Source organism: Chiroxiphia lanceolata, chromosome 3, assembly GCF_009829145.1.
Source record: "Chiroxiphia lanceolata isolate bChiLan1 chromosome 3, bChiLan1.pri, whole genome shotgun sequence".
Taxonomy (NCBI): Eukaryota; Metazoa; Chordata; class Aves; order Passeriformes; family Pipridae; genus Chiroxiphia; species Chiroxiphia lanceolata.
In genome coordinates, this window is record NC_045639.1 from 52,098,576 (window position 1) to 52,123,818 (window position 25,243).

The window sequence follows — 25,243 nt, forward strand, 5'->3', positions numbered from 1 at the left end:
TTCACTTAAAACTATTTGCTGCAACTTGCTGATAGGCATTACAGGTGTATGGCCCAGGTAAGACTTCTGGTGGTCCAGCTTCTCTGATCTGCTGCAGAGAGTTGCCCATATCACCTGTTTGTTTCTGAGGAAAATGAGAGAACTCCCACCTTGGAATACCCTGTCCAGATAGGAACTGTCATATTTCTCACTGCTGCTGACTTCCTCACAGAGCATTAAGGTTCATATTTCATACACTTGATTATATGTAAAATGCAATTATCTGCACAAGTGTTTGTGTCTGAGCTCAGATGCTTTTCAACTAGATTAAGGTCAGTTTTTAATTCTTTTTACAATGTTCATCTCAATAGATGCATTCAGGAAATTAAAATCAATTAATTTCCTCATTTCATAGTTTACAATAATTCAGTTTTATTGTATTTTCATATACTCTTACAGCACAAATCTAACCCTAGTCATATAATTATTTAATTTGCATATCTTTATTATCTACTCTGGTGTCTATGTCCCAGCCAAACTAAATAATCCCATCATTTCTTATCAAGTTGTATCTTGTTCACAGATATCTGAAAATCAGGTCTTTTTCATTTAAGTGTTTAACTCAGTATTTCGATATGCAATTTTTAAGCAACAGCTTTGAAAGCCATCAGTCTTATATCAACCATCAGAGTATCTTTATTCAGTATTTTTTTTAAGTCTGTTTCATGCAAAAAAGTCCCAAACAAAACAAAACAAAATTCAGCATTAAAATTATGCCACATCCAAATCTTAAGATTGAAATATTTCTAAATTTAGGGAATTCTAGATATTCACTGTGAAAAATAAGTGTAGCAAATTCCATTTTGTAGGGGTTTTTAATAAAGGGCAAGAAAACCCTCATACAATTCTTCAGAGAACAGGGGTACAATCACAGTAGAATGTTTATGGACATATATTATCTGAAATATATTCAAGAGGAAAATAGTTAAAACTCAGTTCTACAGAATTTATCACATGAATACAAAATCATATATTTTGTTGAACCCCATTCTCCATTAATTCTGGCTCTGTGTCATTAAATATCTGGCTATTTTCTTTTGTAGGGGTGCTACTATTGCTATATGTTATATATAGCAGCAGTACCTATAATTCCATCAGGGAATTAGCACTGCATTATATTAAACCTGTCCAAACAAGTAGCTCAAAGGCTGTTTGTGTTCCAGGGAATTCATATTTCAGAATGGGGTGTGGAAAGGAAAAAAATTACAGTTATGCTGCCGGGCCCAGCTAGTTCCTCTAACCAGCTGAGGAAAAATGGCAAATACTTAACAATCCTCACACCCTAAATTAATATCCTAATGAACTGGTGTTTATTAAAAGCCTCTTGATATATTTCTCTCTTATTAAAAATTCCTACCAAATACAAGTGCTTTTGGATGTTTAAGGAAAGTCTTCAACATAGAAAATTCTAAAAGGAAAGAGAAAGGAATTTTCATCTCTCTATCTCTGGCTTGAAAAAGTTTAAGAGAAGGAGGTGATTTGGTATTGTTCTGAGTCAGTTTGCTCTGGCCGAGGAAATGACGAGAAGGAAACTATCCCCATCTCAGGAACCATGTGGTGTTCCAAGATAAGGCAAGCACTTACTAATTCGAGTCCACAAGCAGGAAATGTGATACATCCATTTCCTTTCAGGCAAACAACACTGTTCCGTGGCAGCACAAAAGCTTTACTTCTAGTGCAAAATCTCAAACCTTCAGAAAACAGTTGCTCCTCTGTGGACATTCCATTCTATATTTGCTATTTGGATGTTATGGATAGAAACAGCACAAACCCTCCAAATGATAGCACATTGCCATCAAAATTTTGGGGTAAGGATTTTTTTTTCTAGAATATCGTTAAAGTACATATTGATATTTTTTGGTGATTGCCTTAAAAATACCTCTACATACTTTCAAGCCTCATATTGGATGTAAAAATAATGAATAGACTTTGTATGTCTTGCAGTGAAAAGATAGTTTTCAAATGTTTCTTTGACAAAGTTTTATCATGTCTTTAAACTAATCAAGACAGCAGGAGATGCCAGGGCAGAATTGATTGTTTCATAAAGTTCATTACTGAAGTCAGTTGAAAAGGTGTCTATTGACTTCAGTATGTTTCAGATCAGGTTGACATTCTCAACTGCTTAATGGATGTACCTACACAGCAGACATGATCTGTTTCATCTTCTAATGAAAAAAAATAACAAAAACTAAACATGTTGCAACCTTTGGAATAAAGCCTTATTCCTCCAAAATAAAAAGTTATTTGTAGTTTGTTGTGGTGCCTCACGATAGGGTTTTCCTTATTTTTCCTCAATGTATATTTTCATTATTATCTCTTACGACTGTTTTCTTTCATCCAAATCTGGGAATGGTTCATTAACTGAACTATATAGTGTGAGGTGGAAGTATATGTTATATCGACATTCATTCAAGGTAATTAGATTAATTGATTTGATCCTAAAGGATTCTCTGCATCTGCTCTGGAAAATCTTTCCCTCCAAAAAGCTCTATTGCTTGCTATGTTTGACATTAACATGTATTAGCAATTAGCATTAGAGTGAATCATGATCTGGTTTTGTCTATTATATTATTGTTAATTGACAATGATCCCTCCAAGAATCTGAACACTATTTAAAACCAAAAATAATATGCATTATCAAAATAGGACTTTGGTTGCATAGAAGTGCCCCAGGAAAAGATTGGGAAAAAAAAAGACAAGAGGATGGAAAGAGGTTCTTTTTTTTTTCTTAGCATAAGGAACAAGAACCTGCTGAATGCCATCTATGCCTGCAGTGACACATGTATTTTCCTGCTGAGAGACCATGAGTAACTCACTTAATTTTTGTGTCTTGGGCTAAAGATTAGGGCAATGATACTTGACATCTTTGATAAATACTTACAGATTAACTGAAGAAAAATTACTGTTATTACTGTTTCAGAACCTCTTATTGTCTAGAGGTTGTCTGCTGGACTCTGAAGAACAACAATCAATTTTGTAAAGTGAAGACAGATGTAATTCTAAAATGGCTCTTTCAGAAAAAAATTTGCTGCATTTCACAACACCAAGCAGGACACACGAGAGCTGTCTTATTGCTGAAAGGGCCAGCAGCTCCTTTCATTATCATTGCCCATCTGGCTTGCCAGGGACTGACATTGTACCCAGCCCTGATCACATCCTTTTTGCTTTGACAGTAGATGAACCTCAGAGCTTGGGGTTTTGTGAGGAGCTTGCATGATCCTTTGAAGGGAGGATGCCTCTTAGATTTTTCTTATTTTTCTGATAGATTTTAGAAGAGTGAATAGCGTTTCCTCTTCCTTTCCTGTAGGTATGTGGTATATGGTAGACAAGGAAGAGTCACTGTATGGCCTCTGTCAGGAGACAACTGACAAAAGCTCACTGTGTGGAGACTTCACTTAAAATTATAGAAGTGTATTTTCTGACATCCTTAGAAATACATGAATTGAGTTAAAATAAAACTACACATAATAGATATAAATAAAATTTGGCTCTTTATTAAATGAGAATGCAGTACTTGAAACATGGATTTTTAGGACTAGGCTTACAGGCTATTTTCTAAGACACCCACCATGTAGTGAGTGTTACTACCTTACCAAGATGCAGATATGTGACTTCTCAGCGTCTTCCATGGACTCAGCCGAAGTATAAACTCCAATATGTGTGCAAAAGTTTGATGCGAGGGATTTGTAAGAAAAAATATCAGTGCTGTAAAAACAGAAAAAGCAACTATTCATAATGACATTTAATCTCTTACAGTTTTGTAAATCATCTATTGTCCAACAGCTAATTCCCTGTGCTGGAAAATAAACAGGCATCCTGTTTTCTAAAGCTGTCTAATTTCCAGTGGTATCTTCACACAATAGCATCTTAACAGTGACTAATAATTTTAGAACAATCAACAAACTAAACTGTCCTCTGCTTATTTATGTGTTACCACACATAAGTTTTTACAATTGTTCCAGGCTAGTGGAAGTGTGTGTGAATAAAGCTATGTAGATAAAACTGAGATATAAACACCTCTATATAAGTCATTTTGTCTGAGTTGTCTAAGTAGTATAGACCCTCTCTATACTCATCTAGAGACCTTAACAAATGATAATATTAAAAAATAATTAGTACATTTTTTTTGCAAGCTCTGTATGCAATCAGTGTCAGAGTGGAGAGCTGTAGATCTTGCAGGAATTAGCTGTAGATCTTGCAGGAATTCTTCTTTGAATTCATACATCACATCATCAATCTTTAGTATTTTGGAATGCTAAATTATGCAGCGGAGGAAAACAGAAGAAGCAAAAGAATAGTTTTCCTGGCCTATAATCAATTCCGCTTGGAAAAAAAAATTAAAAAAGAATATTAAACTCCTTTTCTGGTTTAAATTCATGAGTTTTATGATAGAACTACTGGCCCTGTCAGCAAATATTCTCTGTGTAACATGTAATAAGCACAAAATCGGAATCCTGATTCTCATTTTGCTAGAGCTGTTCCCTACTACAGATGTTGTGTGAAGTCTTTGTAGATATACATGCCTGTTTCAGATAAGTTGTCTGAGCTACTGCAAGGTTGCAGGAGTTCATTTCTTTCAGGCGTCAGTTTTGTGAAGCTATATAACTGCTGGTCACTCTCCTTTCAGTATGTACTTCCATAGTATGGTACTTTGGGAGACGTAAGAAGAGAAGCACTTAAAGCCAGTCTCTTCTGAACTTCATCGCTGTTGATATCACATGGAACTGTAGACAGAGAGTCTGTATTATAATTTTTATTGCTAGTTTCAAAACAAGGTTTAACAATAACTGAGTGAGAAATTAAGATTTGATACCCATTCATCAACTAATACTCTCACTTTTTACTGTTTTAATATAGTCTTTATTGAGTTTCTTCTTGATTTATAAGGTAACAGTAGGAGCAAAGATGTTTCCATTTAAACCAGGAGTGCATTTCTTGTAGTTCCTAAAAGCATTTTCAGTTGCACACAAGTGAATACAGTAAATGTCTTCAAGACAATCCTGTTTCTTCAGTGTAAATAGTAATATAATTTTAGATCAGGAAATTCATATTAAATGGTAAATTTGATCAATATGAAAGCAGCAGAGAGAAAAAGTGTAAGCAGATTTTAATCAACACAAATTTAGATCCCCAGATACCACCTAAGGAGTCTTTCTGCTGTGCCTTTTGCAATCGGACATGTCTATCTCGTATTGGCCTCATTAGCCACCAGCGTGCTTGTAAAAAACGTGGACAGAGCCTTCCTAAATCTTTGTTCACGAAACCTAGCCATGAGATCCCCAGACTATCCTTCAGCCTAGTTTTACTCAGGTGCCTATTTAAAAAATGCAATATTAGAATTTAATACCTTAAAAACATTGAGAATAATTTTTCTTTTCTTGAATCAGAATCCTGGGTGTTATTTGTTTGGTGTGCAGAAATAATGCCATATATCAGCTGGCTCCCAGCATTTTAAGATTGCAAACTGGTTGGCACATACTATAAGCATTATCATTTGGATTTATAAGCTACAAAGGCACCCGTGTTTTTAAATATGTCAAATTTTGCCTTGTCCTTCCCTCAACACACTGGTCTTCTCCTCATTAAAATGTGTCTGTTTATTTGGAAGAAGTCAGACTGCATAGACTGCTGGAAATGATAGTCATTATGGACGAGCATATTCTAATGTCTGATGTTGTGTTTAGCATGTTACTGGTGTAGCAATAATCATAGTTAAGGACTTTGTGTCATTCTCTTTATGAACTGGAATAATACTTGTGAACGGCAGCACTGTTTCAACCAGTAACACAGCTGAGAGACACTGCAAAGCCCAACCTAGACAGCCATGGGACCAGATTTCTCTTCTGGGATCCTTCACGGGTGGTGGTCATGGAAGAGTAGAAGCACAAGCAACAGATCCAGTCTAGTTCTTTGCAAGTGACAAAAGTAGCATTTGTGCTGGCCTGTGTGGTGACCAGGTTAAGCATGTTGGCTTACACTCCAATGTCTGTGTCAGCACATTTCCATCATACCCACTGCATGGTCTCTCCTCATTCCCTTTGCTTCTGTTCATACACTTTTTACCCTTACCATTCAAACTTTAGCAGCAATAAATAAAGACTCTAGGAGCTGCCTCAGCTGTCCTGCTGGAAATGAGGACACAGAAAGACTACAATTTGGAGCCTGCTGTGGAGCACTTGACAGCAGATGTGGCAGTGGTAGTTTCTACCAGGCCACTTCTCTTTGTAGAAGTCTGATGACTGGAAAAGACCAGTGTTTTCATACCTGAGTTCCCCAGAGGGCCTTTAACCTGGTAGACCTGGCATTGCTAATAGCTCAGAGGACTTCATTAAGCTGAAGGTGCATTCCTTTGCTGGCAGAAAGGAGGAAGTGAAGGTGTGACATTAAACAGTTATAGATGCTTTACACCACTGGAGATTTTTCTTAGTAGAGAAAACCTTCAGGGTTGAAGTGGAAAAAAGAGAGAATAAAACACAACAAAATTAGAGTTTTGGATTGAGGTGATCTATCAACCCCATGGATGTATTTTCTGAATTGCTATTTTTCTTCTCTTCCATTACATTTTCTCCCTTTTCAAATTTTCACTCTAGTGTGCATTTACTTCCTGGTGTTTTCATTCATGACAACGAGACAAAAAAATAGAGTAAGGTGATTGCAGACACTGCATCAACTGGACTTTTTACTTGCAGTTGGCCATTTTTTTTGTCAATTCTCTGTTATCTGGAAAACCCCAGTGATTTTAAAAGTGAAATACTTGGCAGCATATCACACATCATAAGGAGCTTATAGCACAAGGAATAAATGTCTTTGCCTTTCTGCAGTCATTAGGTTAGATCACTGATGCCTGCAAAAGTTTGGAAATGGGATGTGAACAAGTGAGCTTCTTGCTTTTGAAATTGTTCTGCTAGAGTCAGACAACTTGAGACTTTACAAGCTCCTGTTGTTGGAAGCAGCCCCAGTGGGAGAGCAGAGAGGGGGAAGAGGCAAAATTCTTTCTTCTAACCTCATAATGCAGTACTGTCCTGGTGTTTTAGAGAATAATTCCTTCCAGTCCTTATCCAAAATAATGGGACACTCCAAAATAATAGGTATTCTTCAGAAAACAGAGACCTAAAATGATGATAGAACCTTTTAAAATGCAAATATGAGTATTGCCATAACAGAAAACACCACACTGTTTTTTATGACTAAGTAAGCAGTTCTCCATTCATATAGACTACTGGGGATAATTAGTGAATATTGCATTTCAGTGATAACTGACATTTCCAATTTTTAATTTCTTTAACCTAATTACCTTTTAGCATTTAGTTAAAACACTATACAAACAACAGATAAAATTACCCAGTAAAAATAAAAAACTAAAAGTAAGACAAATTCATCAGTATGTGGTGAACGAGAGGGAAAGGGGCAGAATGGTCTAAGCAAATGTTATCAGAGGAAGGAATGATCCTTATTGATTTGGTGAAGACAAACATACCTGAAAGAATGTATCTGAGTTCTTTGGTCAGGAGCCTGTACTAAGACCTTTCCCATGTCGCAGATAGCCATATATATATGTAAAATGCAGTCTTCACACTGAATCTGCAGCTCCCCATCGGGCATACACTGACAACATTTACAGCAACAACTTTCCTGATCACATTTCCCAGAGTGCTTTATCATGCAGTACCTTACAAGGCTGCTTAACAATTGAATTTCAGAGTCTGGCTTCTTTCTCATCAGGGACTGATCCACAGCTCAAGACTTACTTGCAACTCAGAGGTTTACTTCGTGGTCTATGATACTAAATGCCTCAAAACATTGTGCAGATATTGAGCAGTCCCCATCATAATGGAGTTCATAAGAGAGCCAATTGTGTGTGAACAAACCTTGCTTCCAACTCCTCACTTATCTTTTCCAAGTGACTACATGGCTCATACTTTCAGATTTGTTATTATAAATTTTCTAGAGTTCTGCTAGTTCTTTATTGCTTACCTAATCTTCCATCTTCTGACTAATATTTTCTCCTTTACTCATTCATGCTGGAGCCTTTAAAAAAACCAAAATTTATATATCACCAGAGCTACCTTTCCATACCCTTAAGACTTCTAATAAGAAAGAGCAGCTTGTCTTTCATTCACAGCCAGGTATATCTACTCATGGAAGAAAAAAACCTTGTTTTGAAGTGTGTATAATACAAATGACCTCACTGATTTGTTCTAGTACCTGTCACTGGTGTGTGAACTTGGGAAACCCCACATAAAAGTAGCCTAACACATAAAAGAATATATAGGAAAGAGAGATGCATTTCCTAGTTTAGTCAGACAGCTCTCAGAATTCGCACCATGAAATGGCCAGGAAAAATGGTTGAAAAATATAGCTTTGGAGTCTTTTCCCTTGGTCCTTAGACCAGAAGATATTGATCAAAGCAACTAATTAGAGCATTCTTCCTCTAAAATATGTGCAAAATGCTGTCCGTACTAGAAAATCCAATTTGTGTGAATGGCATGAGTGCATATTATATGGTACGGTGCAGAAAGAAGTAGAGAACTCCTAAGCCTCTTTGTGTCAGTCTGGTATGGACAGACTTGGGGCTGCAGATTTCCCCAGTTCTGTCAAATAACATATCTGCAAGCATACCTGGCTTAGTGGATGTGTAGCCATATTGACTACAGGCAATGGCAAAATAAAGCTTCCTCACACTCCTGTAAGAAACCTGCTAACAGTGTGCACAATTTTGTCAACTTCAGAATGTGTTCAGACTCCTGAGGCAGGGTTTCTAACATGGAGTAAAACACCTTGAGTTTTCCCAAATTCACTGAGAAACTAGAATTGTCTTATTTTCCCATGGTCAACTTGGACTTAGAGCCAGCTGGATTCCCTCAAAAATGTTTGTGGATATTAGCATACTGGAAGGCAGATTTTTAGCTGTGTTTCCGGAAGAGAAGGTAGACAGTTCCTCTGCATTTCAGGTCCCTATTTGAAAACCAGAGTGAACTTCCCTGTGGTGTTTCATAGGAATGTTCTCAAGAGAAAGATGATGAGGCAAAATGTGACATGCAATCAGATAGCAAGATATTTCTGGCTTTGCAAATGCTTCCTGTAAACACATTGAGTTTTTCAAATATATCTGTCTGAGAAGCAGATGTACAACACAGATATAAAATATGATACATTTAAACAACACTGTGAGAGACAATGAGATCTTTATGGCGATGTTACATCCTTGAAATGTTTCCCTTCTTATTATCAGCTTTAAATCTAGCGTACCTACATGTTCTCCCTCTTGCTCCTCAGTGAAATATTACATAATAGTGAAACCATATTTCCAGATTACTTAACAAAATACTTAACCTGAGTAACCTTGTTCATATGGATGACTAATAATTGCAATGTATCTGCATGGTGAATTTTCAGGACTATGAAAATTCTATACAGCTCAGCAGAGGACAGAGGCCAGTTTTGTTTTTGTTACAAATACTACACATTGGGACCTCAGACAGACCCTGAGAACACAGCACACAGGCAAAACCAAATAATGTCCACATCAGTAAAACTCAGCTTCACCTATATAAGAGCTGAGACAGACTTTTTTTTTCTTCACATATTAGAGAGGGCTGTAGGATCGTGCATCCTCACAGGCCCAGCAGCATCAGAGTAATTTTGCTGCATGACTTCCAGAGTAATAGAGATTTCCTCTAACTAATGGCAATTGCTTTTTTTTCCACTTCAGATGGAGACATATAAAATGTCATAGATAATATAAAAAACTATGTTACTTCTCAAGTGAACAAGTAGACAGAAGCTGATTTAAGTATTCCACATAATTTGGACAATAATCATGGTAGTCAGAAGACTGCTGAGGCAAGTGAGACCCACATATGCCACCTTTCCTCTGCCTGAACCTGTTAAGATCTCTGCAAGGAAGACATAACTGTCCTATCTACCAGGTCAAGGTCACCAAAAGATCTTCCACTTTCCACTTGCACTGACTTGGGATGTGTCACAAGGCAGCAGCAGAGCAGCCTGGGCCAGTGACTCAAACAGGACACAGCTGTCAAACAAGTAGTGGTAATAGAGAGAGCAATGGCAACTGAAGGAAGATAAAAGATAGCATGTGATGGTGAGGCATTAGTAATGACAGCAAATGTGTTTGAACATCAGCCCTTCAGTGGGACTGATCTTCCTCCTCTCAGCTTCAGGAGAATCAGAACCATGTTTCTGTTCTCCCTCAGCTGTGTTTGAGAAGAGCTGATTTGTATGCAGCTCTTCAGTTGGACTTCTTATGCACGTCACAGTACTGTTTGCTGAAGCTGTTTGCTGGAGCTGTTTGCTGTGTCCCTGTGCTTGATTACCTTCTGGTATTGCTACAGAGAGCCCGAAGCAGCCAGGCAAGAGATGCTCACTGCACGTTCCAGTGCTACTTATGCTGGTGCCAAACTATTGTAGGAAGCCAGCACTTCCTCAGGGGTCCATCAAGGACAGGAGTCAAGGTCATGTGTCAAATCCAAACATACTCTGCCCATGCTAATTTCTACAGGAGACAGAACGGTGCCTTAGCCTTACACCGTGTTTTATTTTTCAGCTAGATTTTGCAGGTACCATTTTGTATCAACTACTAGACTACCATTATTTAGTATAAATCCTACATAAAAATTTATCAGATAAATCATATACTGTCTTCTGAAGGGCCAGAATTATCAAAATATCCCAAATTAAATATGACTATGCTTATTTTTCTATCAGTTAAGTAAAAGATTTGATGAGCACATTAAAGTTTTCACTTCCATTACTGAAGCAGAGAGGATTATGTCAATAGTCAGACCCTACATTTAGGAAGTTAATATGTAAATACATTCCAAGATCTTATTGCAGGCCTGTCAGAGAGATAAAAGTGATATTAATGATGAACTTTTTTTCATTGCCTTTATTCTGGCAAGCCAAAAGAAAAGAGTATTATTGGGTTGGATGAAAGCAACAAACTATGTCATGAAGAGATCAGTCTTATTTTTGCACTCTGCCTATTCAGAGCATGATTTCTTCCTTGTATATAAATTATTCTTTTAAAGTGAGTCTCTCATCCTCAGGCTGTGTTTTGTTGCATCCTAATTAATGCTTTCCCGCTTTCCCCACCCCCCCATACAACCACTGATTGTCAAATACTTCACCATCTTTTGCAGGAAGGACACAAATCTGAGTTAGTACAAGGAAGAGGCAAAGTTTCTTCAGAGTATTATTTAAACCTTAAACAACCATACAGCATACACACATTTTAACAATTACTACTACTGTAGTGACTGATTATATGGTGCTGCTTGTTGTCACATGAGCTGCCAGAAGCATCATTCTTTATCTACCAAATACAGAAATCTGGTCCTTAGGAAACAAAGTATATTTCTTCTTCCAAGCATCACATCAGTGAATGTGTTGGTATGTGGAAGTGTCACATAGTAAAAGCATCTTAGTGCTGTGCTTTCTCCCCAGGACCAAAGCCCTGTAGCTGCAGGCTCAACTGCTGGAGCCTAACAGCGTTCAGATTCACACGAGCTAGTCTCAGCATATTGTGGGTGCAATGGTTCTGACTTAGCTCTTCTTGTAGACCTTGTTGAAGGAGAATGCTACATATTTATGCACAATGTCCCATTTTACCATTGCAATTTGTTTATCCAGAAGTTAAGAGTTTTTAATATTTGTTAAAATCTTAGTGAGCCAAATGAGTGCCTGGGAGTGGTACCATCTCCCTTACACAGAAGATGGAATGAGATGTCCAAAAACAAAAAAGAAGAGCACAAAGTCAAATCGAGACTCAAGACTGAACATTTTTTATTAGTAAGATTATCTTCATTTCATAACCCTATCCTTTTTCCTGGGAAAAAAAAAAAAAGAAAATCAGAAGAAAATGCTATCAATAACAGTTATTACAGACAATGTAATTTTCCCCTGCTTTTTAAGGTAGAAGCTTCACTTCCTATAGAAGCTTTAACCACAGTTACTTATTCATATTTTGAAACCTATCGTATTGTACTCAAGTTTACACCAAGCAGTCCTAATTTATTCTCCTAAAATAATTTATTCCCTTCTTCTTGAAGAGTTAGAAAAGAGACTAATGTGAATTTGATTTTCATATGTTGAAATTTGGACAATAGTAATTTAAGATTTATCTGTTAAATTACCCCAACCAAAAGTCCATCAACAATACAAAAATATACAACATTGTAATAAAATAACATCTAGGAAATTTTCAGCAAAATAAAGGGGGGAGAAAAAAATAGTCAATTCAGTGTAATGCATAAACTCCTCTGGGCTCTAAGAAATGTTTGCTGAGGAAAACAGCCATGGCAATTTCTGCTTTTCACCAGAGGGCTCTGCCTTGTCTCTCTGGCATCTTATATTCATAGGACAATTAATTGTTTTAGACATTTGAATTCACAATCCAGCATCTTAACACATGCGTTTGACATGTTTAACCATTTAACTGACATCTGTTAATTTTAAACCTTTCACTTTTAAAAAACTGTGTTATATTGATACCATCTCTCTGTCATCCAGGGTAATGGAAGAATAAATCAACCAAGCAGACATGTGACTTCTGTGGAAAGTGCATGAGTTATGCAGGCAGAGTATAAGTAAAGAAGCAAGCCCTTGATGGCTCTGTTACTTGAAAATTGTAGGAATCTATGGGCAAACAGGACCTGGCCCAGCCTGGTGCAAATATAGCCTCTCTGACAACACTGGCTCATGTGGGAAAAGCATCAATAGCCCACTTCATACTGAGTCTCTAGCCTGGATCATCTGTCCTGTGTCAACAAGAGTTGACTAATACCCCAGATCAGTGATTATCTCACTTAGAAATTATGCCAGCATTTATCAGCTCATGGTTGCACAGATTCTTATGACTACTACTTAATTGGGTCTCCTAACCCACACCAAAATAGATATTAATAGACATACATATTTGGTACAAGAGAAATCTCCTGAATATCAAACTGATTGATGGCCACCCAGGAAGTACTCGGACAATGAAAGACAAATTTCTGAACTTTAGGTAACTAATTGAATAGTGCAGTACTACCACATATGAGCATACTTCTGTATTCTCAAAATGCTCACTACTGTACCCATTCCCAGAGGAAGACAAATATAACAGGAGATTTTTTTGCATTACTAGATGTAGTTCAGATATTACTGCAGTGACAAAACCACAGATCACTCTTCCTGCTCCTTGAATACTTGTTTATGGGATACTTTAGAACAGTTTTCAGCAAAGTTCACAAACAACTCTTCTTTCCATTCTTCAACTTCATACAGCTTTTTAAATTTCCACCTGAAGATGTGTCTGGGTCAGGTACAGACAACAGAATTACTGTGGAGGGACTGAGGATGATTTCAATATATTCCTTACCCCACAGTCTTCCCAATAACCTCAAATCCTTGTGCTTTGTTCTAACCCTGGATGACTTCTGCTTTCTTAAATGTAGCATATGTACTTTGGCATTTCTTCCTTAATTTTAGGAATTTTAGGAAATCCTGCTTAATTTTAAGATTTCACTCCAGTCACTCATGCTCTGTTCATGCATGAAATTATTTATTCTCAGGTGTAAAATATTTTAATCAATAAAGTAATAACTATAATGTCATATTGCACTGTGGTAAATTGTGATAGTGTTTGATTTAGGTTCATGCAGAGGCCATATAGCTTAGTTCTGGGTTTGTGAGGTAAGTAAGAATGCCTTGCCAGAAGATATTTTGCTGCACTGGGGGAAAAGATCAGAATTCTTTTACTACCCTTATAATGCATTAGGATTCATAATGAAACAATATGGTATCAGAGTTTCTTTTTCTGTCTGCCTCAAGAAATCTTTGCTTTTTGCCATATAGTTTTGCCAAAGGTATTAAATTGAACATGCTGACATGTCTATCTTAGATGTTTCCTTCTGCTTGCTACAATTACTCTTTATTTATCATTCCAGTAAAAGCCAACAGCCAGTAATATGAAGGAAACATCATTAACTCTGAGTTGGTTTTTGGGATATTGAGATGGTATATTCCATTCTTCTGGCTTTTTATCACAATGAATTATGGTGTTACTAAACAAAGCAAATGTACTCTGCTGCAGGGAGGTCATTCTGGACATTGCTGTGGATGGCAGGAAATATGATTTTAAAAACAGACTTAGCCTCGTGCTCCTTCATGAGCACAGAAAGCCACAAACTACTACTTTCTGCCACTTTGCAGAAACCCTCAAAACTACAAGCTTTACTTCTCTAAGCTTCTGAACAGTTTTTCTATGCCTCAGTCTACCTTACTTTCAAAGCCTCAGCAAAATGTTAGTCTTAAGTGTTTATGGCAATCCACTTCGGAATTTTTCTTATTTTTGAGGCACTATGAACGTCTCTGCAATCTTACACTGGAATGTTTCTTGCTAGCTTTTTCTGACACCCTATTTTACTAGAGTGGTTTCTACATTGTTTAGATTTCCAGCATCAATTTCCAGCAGAGGGCAATCTTGTTCCTAGGTAGGTTGCTTGTTCGTGACATTAACCCTCTGATTAACAGCCGGCCCCTCTGCATTTCAAACGTACAGTTAATCCAAAAGCATGGACTGCATTTTTTTTAACTTGTCATTTAATTAATAATCTTTCATATTTTTCATATTTGAAGCCTATTAACTTACCCGATCAATGAAAGTATTAGAAACTGCACAAAATGACGTTAGTATGGACCTTGAGTTGTCATCTGTTCTACCTTCTTTTTTCAAGACAGGATTGACTATATGTCAACTCTTGACTGATGTTGCTTTTTGAAATCTTTTATGGAGGTAGATGCACTACATACCTGGACTATCTATTCTAGTTCTTACCCATCCTTATATATAAAACTTATTTTTTTTAATTTCCTTTGCTGTGTTTTAAACCCAGTACTTATTTTATTATCTGCTTTGGACACAAAAAACAACAGTTTAAGTATTAGCTGAAGTGGGAGAATTGCTCTCTGTTGCTGCAGAAAAGAATCTTGCAGTAGCACGGGCTGAATAAAACATCCCTTTAGCAAGCTGTGTCTAAATGCAGAGCTCTAATATTTCTGGCAGCATAACTGTCTCACTTATTTTGTTTATTAGTTCTCATGTCCTACACAGTCTGCTTTTCTTTCAGCTATTTTTCCCCAACAGATTCTGTTTTCCAGATGCCCCCATCCCCACTGGTTCATTTTCTGGACATCACAACTTCCTGAACCACCTTGTGCAGTAGCCCGTCACTCTAAGTTGTCTCTCAAAAGTAATGTGTGAAGTTTCTTGAACTTTTGTCATGACTAAGATCACAGCTGGTTGATATTATGCAGCAACTGATTCACCCACCAAACTGAATCATGGACTGCCTACAAATGATTAATGAAAGGCTGTTTTTCTAACACAATTAGTGACAATTGGGAAGATAGTAATGTCAACGCTTTTCATATACCGAGAAATTGCTTTTTTGAACTCAGCATGACAACATCAGTTGGCTACTGATACTAGCCACAACTTTAAACCATTTTTTTTGAGTTCGTAGAAATGGCATAAAATTTCGAGTACTTCAAATCACTTCAAACCGTCTGTGGTGGGGAAAAGTGGTGTCTCTTTCAGGTAGGGTATATTTCCTTTCCAAACTGGCTGCCTGGGATGCATGAGGAGCAATAGCTGCAGCCTGTAAAGCTTAGAGATGTGCATTTACTATTTTTGGGGAATACATTCAGTGCAGGTAGCTCGGTGCGCAGCTGCAGAGCGAGCTGGAGGTTGAGCTCTGGGGGGCAGGAGCCTGAGCCCAAGGCGAGAGGCCGTGAAATGCCGACTCTTTGCATAACAAAGAACCCGGGCCCCTGTGGCCCAGCCAGGTGACAGGACACCCAGAGACACAGCAGGAGCCGACGACCCCCAGACTTCCCTGCCCTGAGACTGTAAGGGTAAAAGCCCAGGGGTTCCTTTGTTTAGGGTCCCTCCTTGGAGGCACACAGCTCGAGCTGTTATTTTGTTATTTTATTATTTAGTTATTGTGCCATGATTAAATTATTATAAGGATCTAGATGTCTGAGACTCTTCTATGGGAAAGCTGGTGTCGAGCCGGTAAGGAAATTGGGGGGGGGGGGGGGGGGGGGGGGTTGCAGCAAAGGGGCCTCGGTCCCAGCTCAGGTGGTATGAGTGTGACTGCCAGAATGGCTGCTGCATGGTCAGACAGGGAAGTTTCCTTAACACTATAGCTGTTAGGAAGATGCTACGAGTTTGTTGAAACTTTGATGGACCCTGGCTGCTCCTATCTTATTTTGCACAAAACAGACTGTGTTATTAATATCCCCTGATGTCTTAACCTGAACCTCACTTGAAACCTGAGACACTGAGATTCCTGTAAAGTAGTGTCTGAACCATTATTAGTATCAGGTTAGCAGATTTGTCATTTGTAAATGCAGTTCATGCTTTAATACACTAGCTGGTGCTCTATGCTAAGTTGTGCAGTGTTCCGGTATGAATTTCCATACGTGTTTGTATGGTTTTTGTACCTGCCTTTGTCACTGAGCTTTCATGTTTGGAAAAATTCATTTTGAGAAAAAGCAGCTGAGATGATTTTTTCATGTTTGAGATGAAACCCTCCACTAGTTGTCAAGGCTTTTCAGCTTTGGGTCAAGGCAACATGAAGGCATGTGTGCAAATGTGTGTGCATGTAGGGAGAGGAATCTTACTACTTAAGTTTGAGTCACTGGCATATGCCATCACACAAAAAGAAAGAGAGCTCACAAGAAACGTAAGAAGGAAAGAAATAAATGGAAATAAATTTACAATTCTAAAATTTTGATTGAAAATATAAAAATTGCTCTTTCCACTATATATCGTGGTGATATGTTCTGATACTTCACATTGCTAACACAGATAAAATCATGAGCTTGTATTTCTACATAGAAGCGTACTGGAGTCCCCATGGAATAAAGTTTTCATGTCAAGTACACAATGTCTAGTTCTAGTTTTGGGCTGGTGGAAAAAAGACAAGTAGGAAAAATTACTCTCAGATGTTCAAGTAAATGAACAGAACCTTGCCATAATGTAATATGACTAAAACATCTCTATAGCAAGCTGTGTTAGAATGCTTAACAATGCCATTCTTGACTCACAAGCTGTCTTACCACTTCTAATAATTTTAAAATAAAACTACTGTGGGTTTAGGAATGGCGCTCCCCAGTTTAATGTCCCACTCCTGCCTGAGACTCTCCCAAATCAGATGCTGCTTGCTTGCTCCCCCTCCTTTTCTTTCTCCTTCCTGCTCCAGGGATGGAGCTGAGAATTGGAGGCACAAAAACGTAAGAATTATGGGTTGAGATAAGAACAATTAACTGGAAACAGAAATGAGATAAGAGAACAAGAGTAACAGTGAGAGTCCTTTCCTTCCACTCCACCCGCTCCCCAGCCAAATAAAGATTTTGGGTATTTCAGGAACTGGAAGTCTAGGTAGGGACTGTGTTGCTGTTTTTTGGTGAGGTATACCCCAAAGTGAGGAATAATATACATAGCCCACTTCTGAGAAGACTAAAGATTAGTATAGACCCTCTTCAGTTGGTCTTGCTTCAGATGTCCAGGCTAGATGGGAAGAACTTGCTTCATGCCAAGTGCTGGGAAAAACATCTTATCGGCCAGACTATCATCTTTACTAATAACATGTCTAAATTCCTCCTGTGTGGATTCTATAGAGTATTAAGCACTTGCTAGAGGTTATTAATTTGATAGCATACAAGCTATCACTTCAAACATATAGTTCATGGAAAGTTATGAAATCTTTAAAGAAAGCTGAAAAACCAAGGAAAAGCTTTGTACAAACCTGTAGGCACTGCATTTGTTTAACGCTGCATGCAAAAAATGAGAGAGGAGGGGAACAGAGAGACTCCAGAAGGAATTGCCTAATATGGATAGATATTGGGCTGACAAACTTGTTGACTTGATGTTCTGGGGTTAATTTCAGATGTTATGGTGTTACTGTGGGTTCTGAATTTCAACTTTTCTTGCATAGTAACATTAGGAGCACTGTAGACAGAAAGGTAAGTAGCTAAGGTACCCAGTTTCTTTCTTCCTTATCCTTTCATTTCTGGCTTTGTACCCAAAGTTGATAAAAGCCTTTGTCCTTCACCTCAGCTGATGTTAGAGGTGAGAGTGGAGAATTGACTGAGGTAGAGTACCAAATCTTTTCAGTTAGGACATAATCAAATAAGCAGGCAATGTGAGTAGCCCGAGAAACATACAGATCAAAACATATTTAGAGGACTAGCAACCTGGGTAGTTTTTGTTACTGACAGCATCTGTCAGTACTTGAACAGATTTTTGTTACTGACCTTATCCCCAAATCTTTGTTTTATTCTTTTCCTTAAAAGCAGAGCACAGAACGACATGCAGAACTCCCAAGAAACTGTAAGATGGTATAATGGCCTCTTGGGGGACACTGTGTCAGTATCATGCTGACTCTTCTGAAAGACTGGTTCTGCTCCGGCACTGCCCAGATTAAGAAAGAGAAAAAACAACTCAGGGCTCCATCAAAATCCAGGTGCAGCAAGTCCCACTCTGCATTTGATCTTTTTCTCTGTTTGACAGTATTTTCTCCATGTACCTCAGGGCTGTGATTGCTGGACATTTTAAAGAGTAAATCAATGAGCATGGATTTACAACTCTTCAGTGCAAGTTTTTAGAACTGAACTACATTTCAGTAAAACTCATCCTCTGCAGGGAGTGAGCAAAGAGCAAGTTTGGCCTATTAGTGTGACCCATGGTTCCAACTGAAGTCAGTGAGATTTTGGAAAGAGAAAAAAATTAAATGTCTGTAACCATTGGGTCTAGTGATATTTCTATAATAAGAATCAAAGGATTAAATGTGGGTCCAAATGGAAAAACAAGCATTTGGTGTCCTATATGGCAACCACAATAGTCAGTGTAACCTCAGCTGAGTTCACGAGGAAATAATTTATCCTCTATTTTGACATTCATATATAGAGATAGAAAAATAAAAGAACTAAAGAAGTAAAAGAAAATGAAGCCGTTATCCAAAGGGATAATTGTCTGTGCTGTACCTTCAGCACAGGAGAACAGCACGTGGGCAGGACTGAAGAGCTGCACTCAATACTTTTGTCAATTCCCTCATCTGCTTTTAACAGTGTGAAACTCTGGTTTGATTGTGCAGGTGGTGAAAATTATGGCTAGAGGGATGCAGGGACAAATCCTCACCATGGTGCATGGCAACCCCAGAGCCAGGTCACTTTTGTGGCTTACTGTGCTTCTGCTTATGCTTGGGGCTGCTGAGCCCTGCAGAGATCCCCTTCACCAGCTGAGAGTCCAAAGAGTTGCAGGGATATCAGTGGCAGCACAGAGACCGTGTCTGGGGGATTCCTTGGCAGCCTTGAATATAATAACCTAAGTAGCATTCGAGCTGAAGTGCAAAAGAATCAGCATAAGAAAGGATTAGTTCTTGCTCCACTTTCCCATAGCCAAACAGGGGAGCAGTAGGGGTACTCAGACTGCAGCTCTAGTGCGTGGGAAACACTGTCTTCAGGAATCCTGGATTTATTCAGCTAGAGGTCACCAAGTTCCTGGCTCTCCCTTCTCACCTTTGGGAATATGAGTAGGAACTTGCAGTAACGAATATATTAAATCCATTAAAATGTCATAATAAGCTATTCCTGACCAAAAGGGGCACAGTAAGTCCTGCTGTGTCTCTTAAGACATTTTATAAAGGGCAGAATCACACTGAGTTTGGGAGAGGAAGGCTACTTATGGTGATGGAGCTCTGATCTGCAGCCAAGAGTTGCACTGCAGGAGGCTGCCTGTGGGTTCTTGCAAAAAAGCAGACGGGGCAATGGCCCTTTGCCTTTAGTGTGCCCAGTAAAGAGTTTCATAGCTATAAAATTGAGGGCTTAAAGCAAAATTACATTTTTTGATCAAGTCTGATCCACGTCTGAATGAAAGCACAACAAAGTGTTCCTGAGAGGGAGAAGTTCTCTGTCAACATATCCAATGTGTTATCATTGCCAGTATTTATTTGAAAAGGATAACGGTTATAGCCTACCTGAAAGAAGAGTTTACAAGCAAGGAACAGTAGGATTGTATAGCCGTCCAAGTATGAATCACATCACTAGCATTTTTCAACTGAAGGAAGAAAAGTAAGAAGGTAGATAGGAAGATGGGTAATGACTACTTCTTAAAGTACAGTTAACCAATAATCATTTACATCTCCCCTGTTGGAAACAAAGGAAATATTTCTTTCCCTGCTCCTGCAGTGACATGCCCTAAGTTTAAGGCTAACTTAAACAAAGGAATTATGTTCCCAAGTGCCAATACTGGGGTGCCTCTGTCTTCAAGTCAGTCCTGCTGGCCCTGCCTTGCACCTGTCCTCCTCTCTGCAGTGTGCTCACTGCTCTTCATAGACATCCCTCAGGGCCACTAACTCTCTTCACCTCTTCAGCAGCTGCTTTAGCCACATCCCGCAACTCAGATTCACTGTCATTATTTTCAGTATTGGGAATTACTATTTGCACATTACTATAAATTCAGGGGAAACTTTAACAGCTGCTACCTTGCAAGAAAATTCTGAACCTAGTCTCATCTTGCCTTGTTCGGGCTCTAATGCTTGCATTCCAGTCCTGGAGTTACTACCTTCTCTTATGGTGATCAGCCAGGCACAAGTGCCATCTGGCCTGTGCTTGGATATGCTGAAGGAGTTACTCACCTTTCTCTATCCAATGAATATATTTTCCTTTTTAACAGAAGTGCTTCACAAATATGACAGTACAGCATGGACAGAACAAACATGTTTCAAGTTGTCCCATGAATGTTTTTTGCTTATTCCATCTTTGCTTCCACCATTTGTCGACACAGTGTTCCTTCTTGTTTGAGATCCAAGCCCTTCTTGAATTTTAAGGGGATCTATAAAGGTTTGCATTCATTTTAGGCCTTATCCGGATTACAAATATATCTCTGAACTTTTAGACTAACAATAAAAACTGGTGCTCAGTTGCAAACTAAATGAAGTTTTCTGAAGAACTGTCTTCTTCTTAGAAAAATACAAGGAAAAATCAAATTCCTCCATCCTGGGAAAACCACATGGGAGAGAAAAAAATCCTAGCCATGGGGTTTTTATTGTTGCTGTTCTTGTTGTTTTTGTTTTTCAGATCCTTAATCCTTGAAAACATTTTTAAAAGACCTAGAAATTTACTTTCTGAATGGCAGATTAATACATCTAATTAAATTGGGCATTGCGGGTAGGAAATATTCAAGAGACTTAGTATTACAAATGGTTATCTCTGACCATAATAATTTAGGATATAATCATTTACATTAATTATCATGAGGATTTAAACTATTCGTTACTCAGCAATAAAAGACTAGGAAGTGTTCTCATTTTTGTAATAATACGGGACTTACTCCACTAAGAACATGACAGAAGGCACATCACTGTTTTAATAGGTGAATTTGTGAACGTGTATACATAGAACATAAACATCTATAAACAGAAGGACAAGTCTGCATAAATCCACACCTCCTATTGCCCACAGAAACAAATACTTGGCAGCTTTATAACACACTTTGGAGCTGGTGGGTGACTGATTCTGGGAAAGGCTAAAGACTTTCCTTTCCTTGGTACAGAAACTGATATCAAATGTAGTGTTATTTTATGGGTGTTGTTGAATTATGCAAATGAAAAAAGCAAGCAAACAAACCAAAAAACACATACACAAACCCCCACAAAACACCAAAATACTGTATAGTAAGAGCACTGTGTTTGTGTTGTGAGGTTCATGCATTACATACAGAGGTCTAAGGGCTTGTTAATCTTTTAAGGAGGCTGTCATTTTCGATTCATTTTCTTTCAGGAATATCCTTCAGAGTTTACGAAGTAACTTTGATGTTCATTTTTGCTGTGTTTCAGATGAGATAGTAATAGCCTTCACAGTGTCCATGGTGATTGGACTGGTGATTGGAGGGATCATCTGGGCATTGTTCACTTGCTTGTCCCGTCGCAGAGCTAGTGCCCACATTTCCCAGGGGAGCCCCTCAGCTTTCAGCCGTCGGTCCAGACCCTCCTCCCATGGCCACACTACTGGCAGGACTGGATTTTACCGCAACAGCAGCTGTGAACGTCGGAGCAACCTGAGCCTGGCCAGCCTCACCTTCCAGCGGCAAGCCTCCTTGGAGCAGGCCAACTCTTTCCCCAGGAAGTCGAGCTTTCGTGCGTCCACCTTCCACCCTTTTCTGCAGTGTCCTCCTCTCCCTGTGGAGACGAACAGTCAGCTGATCACCCTCACTCCCACAAATACCACCACAACGCTTGTGGGAAGCACCACAAACAGCTTAAGTCGACCTGAATTCCACTGGTCTAACAACAGCCTCCGCATCTGCCACTCCACACAAACCCCACCTCCTGCCTATGAAACCATCATAAAAGCTTTCCCAGAATCCTGAGCTATGTCCTTGTTGCAAACACACCTGTGCATTTTAGGAAGAACCTCAATTATCTCAAGAATTTTTTGTGCATGATGAAGATGTCTGAGAAGTCTCCAGCTGCAGTTGCAGACGGGACGGACCTGTCAAGAGGCGGGTAGCAGTGATTTCTTGGAGCACAACATCCCACTGTCTGAGAGACCACTTGTCTTTGCACTGCTGGCTTTAATTTACTGCTCTGCTGTACGCTTGCATATTTATAGTGTTGTACCTTTAATTGCAGCCATTGTCTCTTTATTTTAGAGGGGAAAATGCTGCTGCATAAAAGCTAGATCATTTCTTGAAGAAACAGATAATGTTAGGGATTACTGATACACAGTATATCAATGCAAATTTCACTAGTTTTTTTTTTTTTTAAGAAGTTCTAGTTTTACGTTTTCCCAAGGATGTTACATTTTCAGAGAACACCGCCTGTTACCCACCTTCTTCCTATAACCCCAGAAAAGCTTCTGTCTGAGGAACCTTAGATCCTGGCTGTGATTATAGGCATCGTGTTCTGCTGATTCTAAGTGAGCTGAAAAGACTCCATGTTAGAGCTACTTCTGTAAAATTCCCCACAATGTGGGAAAAATTAGTGAAGTATATGAAGCTTCATATAGAAAGTTTTGAACAACATATTAAACGCATGATAACAATTGCAAAGAATTTTCTGCCTGCAGCCAGCAGAACAGGTAGTTCCATTTTAATACCCAATGAGGCTGTATGGGCAGAACTGCTCGTTTCATTTTTCTAGTTCTGGTTATCCAGATAAGCGGCATGAATGACAACTATTTTTTAATTAAGTTTCCTGACTTGCTATGGGATTACTCATTTCCTTCTTTCAAATTGTTTTTCTCAAATTGTACCAATGTTTAATTGTTTCTGGCAAATTATTCACTGAAATCTTGTCTTTCATTAAAGCAAGATTTCAGACATCTATGGTTGAATACTGGGATTATATAATGAATTGGAATATGAAGATAAAGATGAAGTATTTAGTTCAGGGTTGCATATATTCTTGACTTTTATATGTGTATCATGTCAAGCTAACCCCTGGCTTAGTAGAGACTAATTGCATTGATGTGACAGAACATTCAGGATTTGAAAATAGCACAGAAACATGGGACCTGAAGTAGGTCTTATTGTATCAGTTTCCTGTTAAATATTTCATGTTCAAATAAAGAGTAAAGAATTTCCGCAAGTAGAGGAACAGTCCTACTTGTCACTTACAGATATGCCAGTTGATTCTAAAAGGCCTGGGCAACTACCATCCACAGGACTTCTGATTCTGAGGGGGCTTTTGTAGAAAGAACAAGTTCTCATCTGTCTTCTGAGAGGGGTAAAGATTCATCAGCTTTTAAGAATGGGCAAAATGCATTAAATCTTACTTTTCAGGCTTTTTGAGACTGGCAGTGTGTATCCCTTTGCTGAGCTCAGCATCCTTCAGGAAGCACTGGAATCGATTTCTGAAGCGCAGTATTCCAGCCCAATATCTAACCATTTGCAAATAATACTAGAAACATTGAGCTTACAAGCAATATTTATCATAAAAAATATTCCTCATTGTAAAGGCAAATTATTTTGCATGTATTTACTGACTAGCTTTCATTGTTTTATTTTTAGTGTGCAACATTTTCCCTTCTGGAGAGATATATGTCATTGCTAGAGGAAGAATCATTTACAGAGTTTACAGAGCATTTCACTGCAGACACTGTGGGTTCTAGCACATCAAGGACTTACTGATCAGACTGTAAAACTGCATTTGGCTGATGAGAGGCTACAGACTTAAAATAATAGTCCTCTAGAGAAAAAAGATTGTGTTATTTCATTCTTTTTTTTTTTTTTCATTTAGAGTTTTTCTGAGTCTGGTGAACTTCATTGCATGCACAAGTATGTTCATGGTGTCCTTGCTACAGAATAGGTGATGCCACCTATTCTGATCTGCCTATGAAAAGTAGAATTCCAGCCTGCTCCCTTTGTTTATTGGGTTTGATGGACTATGGAAGATACAACTTGGCCTACCAGGTGTGTACCCGGTGTGTACTCAGCTGGCCAAAACTGCTTGTTCCTTGAGAGTGAAATAATTTTAGATGAGTAAATTCTTACTTCTGAATTGTAAGTGCACATTTCATTACAGTAGAACTTTCCACAGCATATTATTACTCGTATTACACTGTATTTAGTAAACAATGTAGAAAGGGAAGCTTAAATGTACTGTATTTCTTTTCCTCCTGAAATCTGTACCCAATATCAAAGCATTTTTGTGTGCCCTGAATTAGGGAGTTTAAAAACACAGATTCTTTGGTGCATAATCAGTCTGATTGTCAGATGCCTAAAACTTGTTTTCACAACATCTGAAATGAATGTTTTACAAGCATTCTGGAAGCTCCAGAATGTGAAATAAAGTTAGATGCTATAACCTCAAGCCCATGTTTTTTCCTTAAATATGATGACTTCCATAAAATATCCTTTAAAGGGGAGAGTATTATTTTTAATTATGCCAGCTGATACAGTTAGAAGTGTGAATGAGGACTTGGTCCTTCCTCTGTTTCTGTGGGGAAACACTCCAAAACTGAAGATGTTATTTGAAGTCAGATTTGGAATTTGCCATATGAGAACACCTTCAAAGGATTACAAGTGAGAATGTCTCTCACAAATAAAAGTGCTTACAGGTATTAAATCCACTGGTTTATAAGTACTTAGGTTTCAATTCACTGAGTGCTTGAGCAAATGCTTGCTTTAAGTGAA

General features: G+C 38.4%; 1 protein-coding gene across 1 annotated transcript; it reads left to right on the forward strand.

Moving 5' to 3' along the window:
* Window positions 1–1,591: 1,591 nt before the first annotated feature.
* On the forward strand, window positions 1,592–24,920 carry MYCT1 (MYC target 1). The gene is made up of 2 exons (XM_032682221.1): window positions 1,592–1,847; window positions 21,945–24,920. The coding sequence occupies exons 1-2, from the start codon at window positions 1,592–1,594 to the stop codon at window positions 22,475–22,477; spliced, it is 789 nt and encodes a 262-aa protein (XP_032538112.1). The 3' UTR covers window positions 22,478–24,920.
* Window positions 24,921–25,243: the final 323 nt, after the last annotated feature.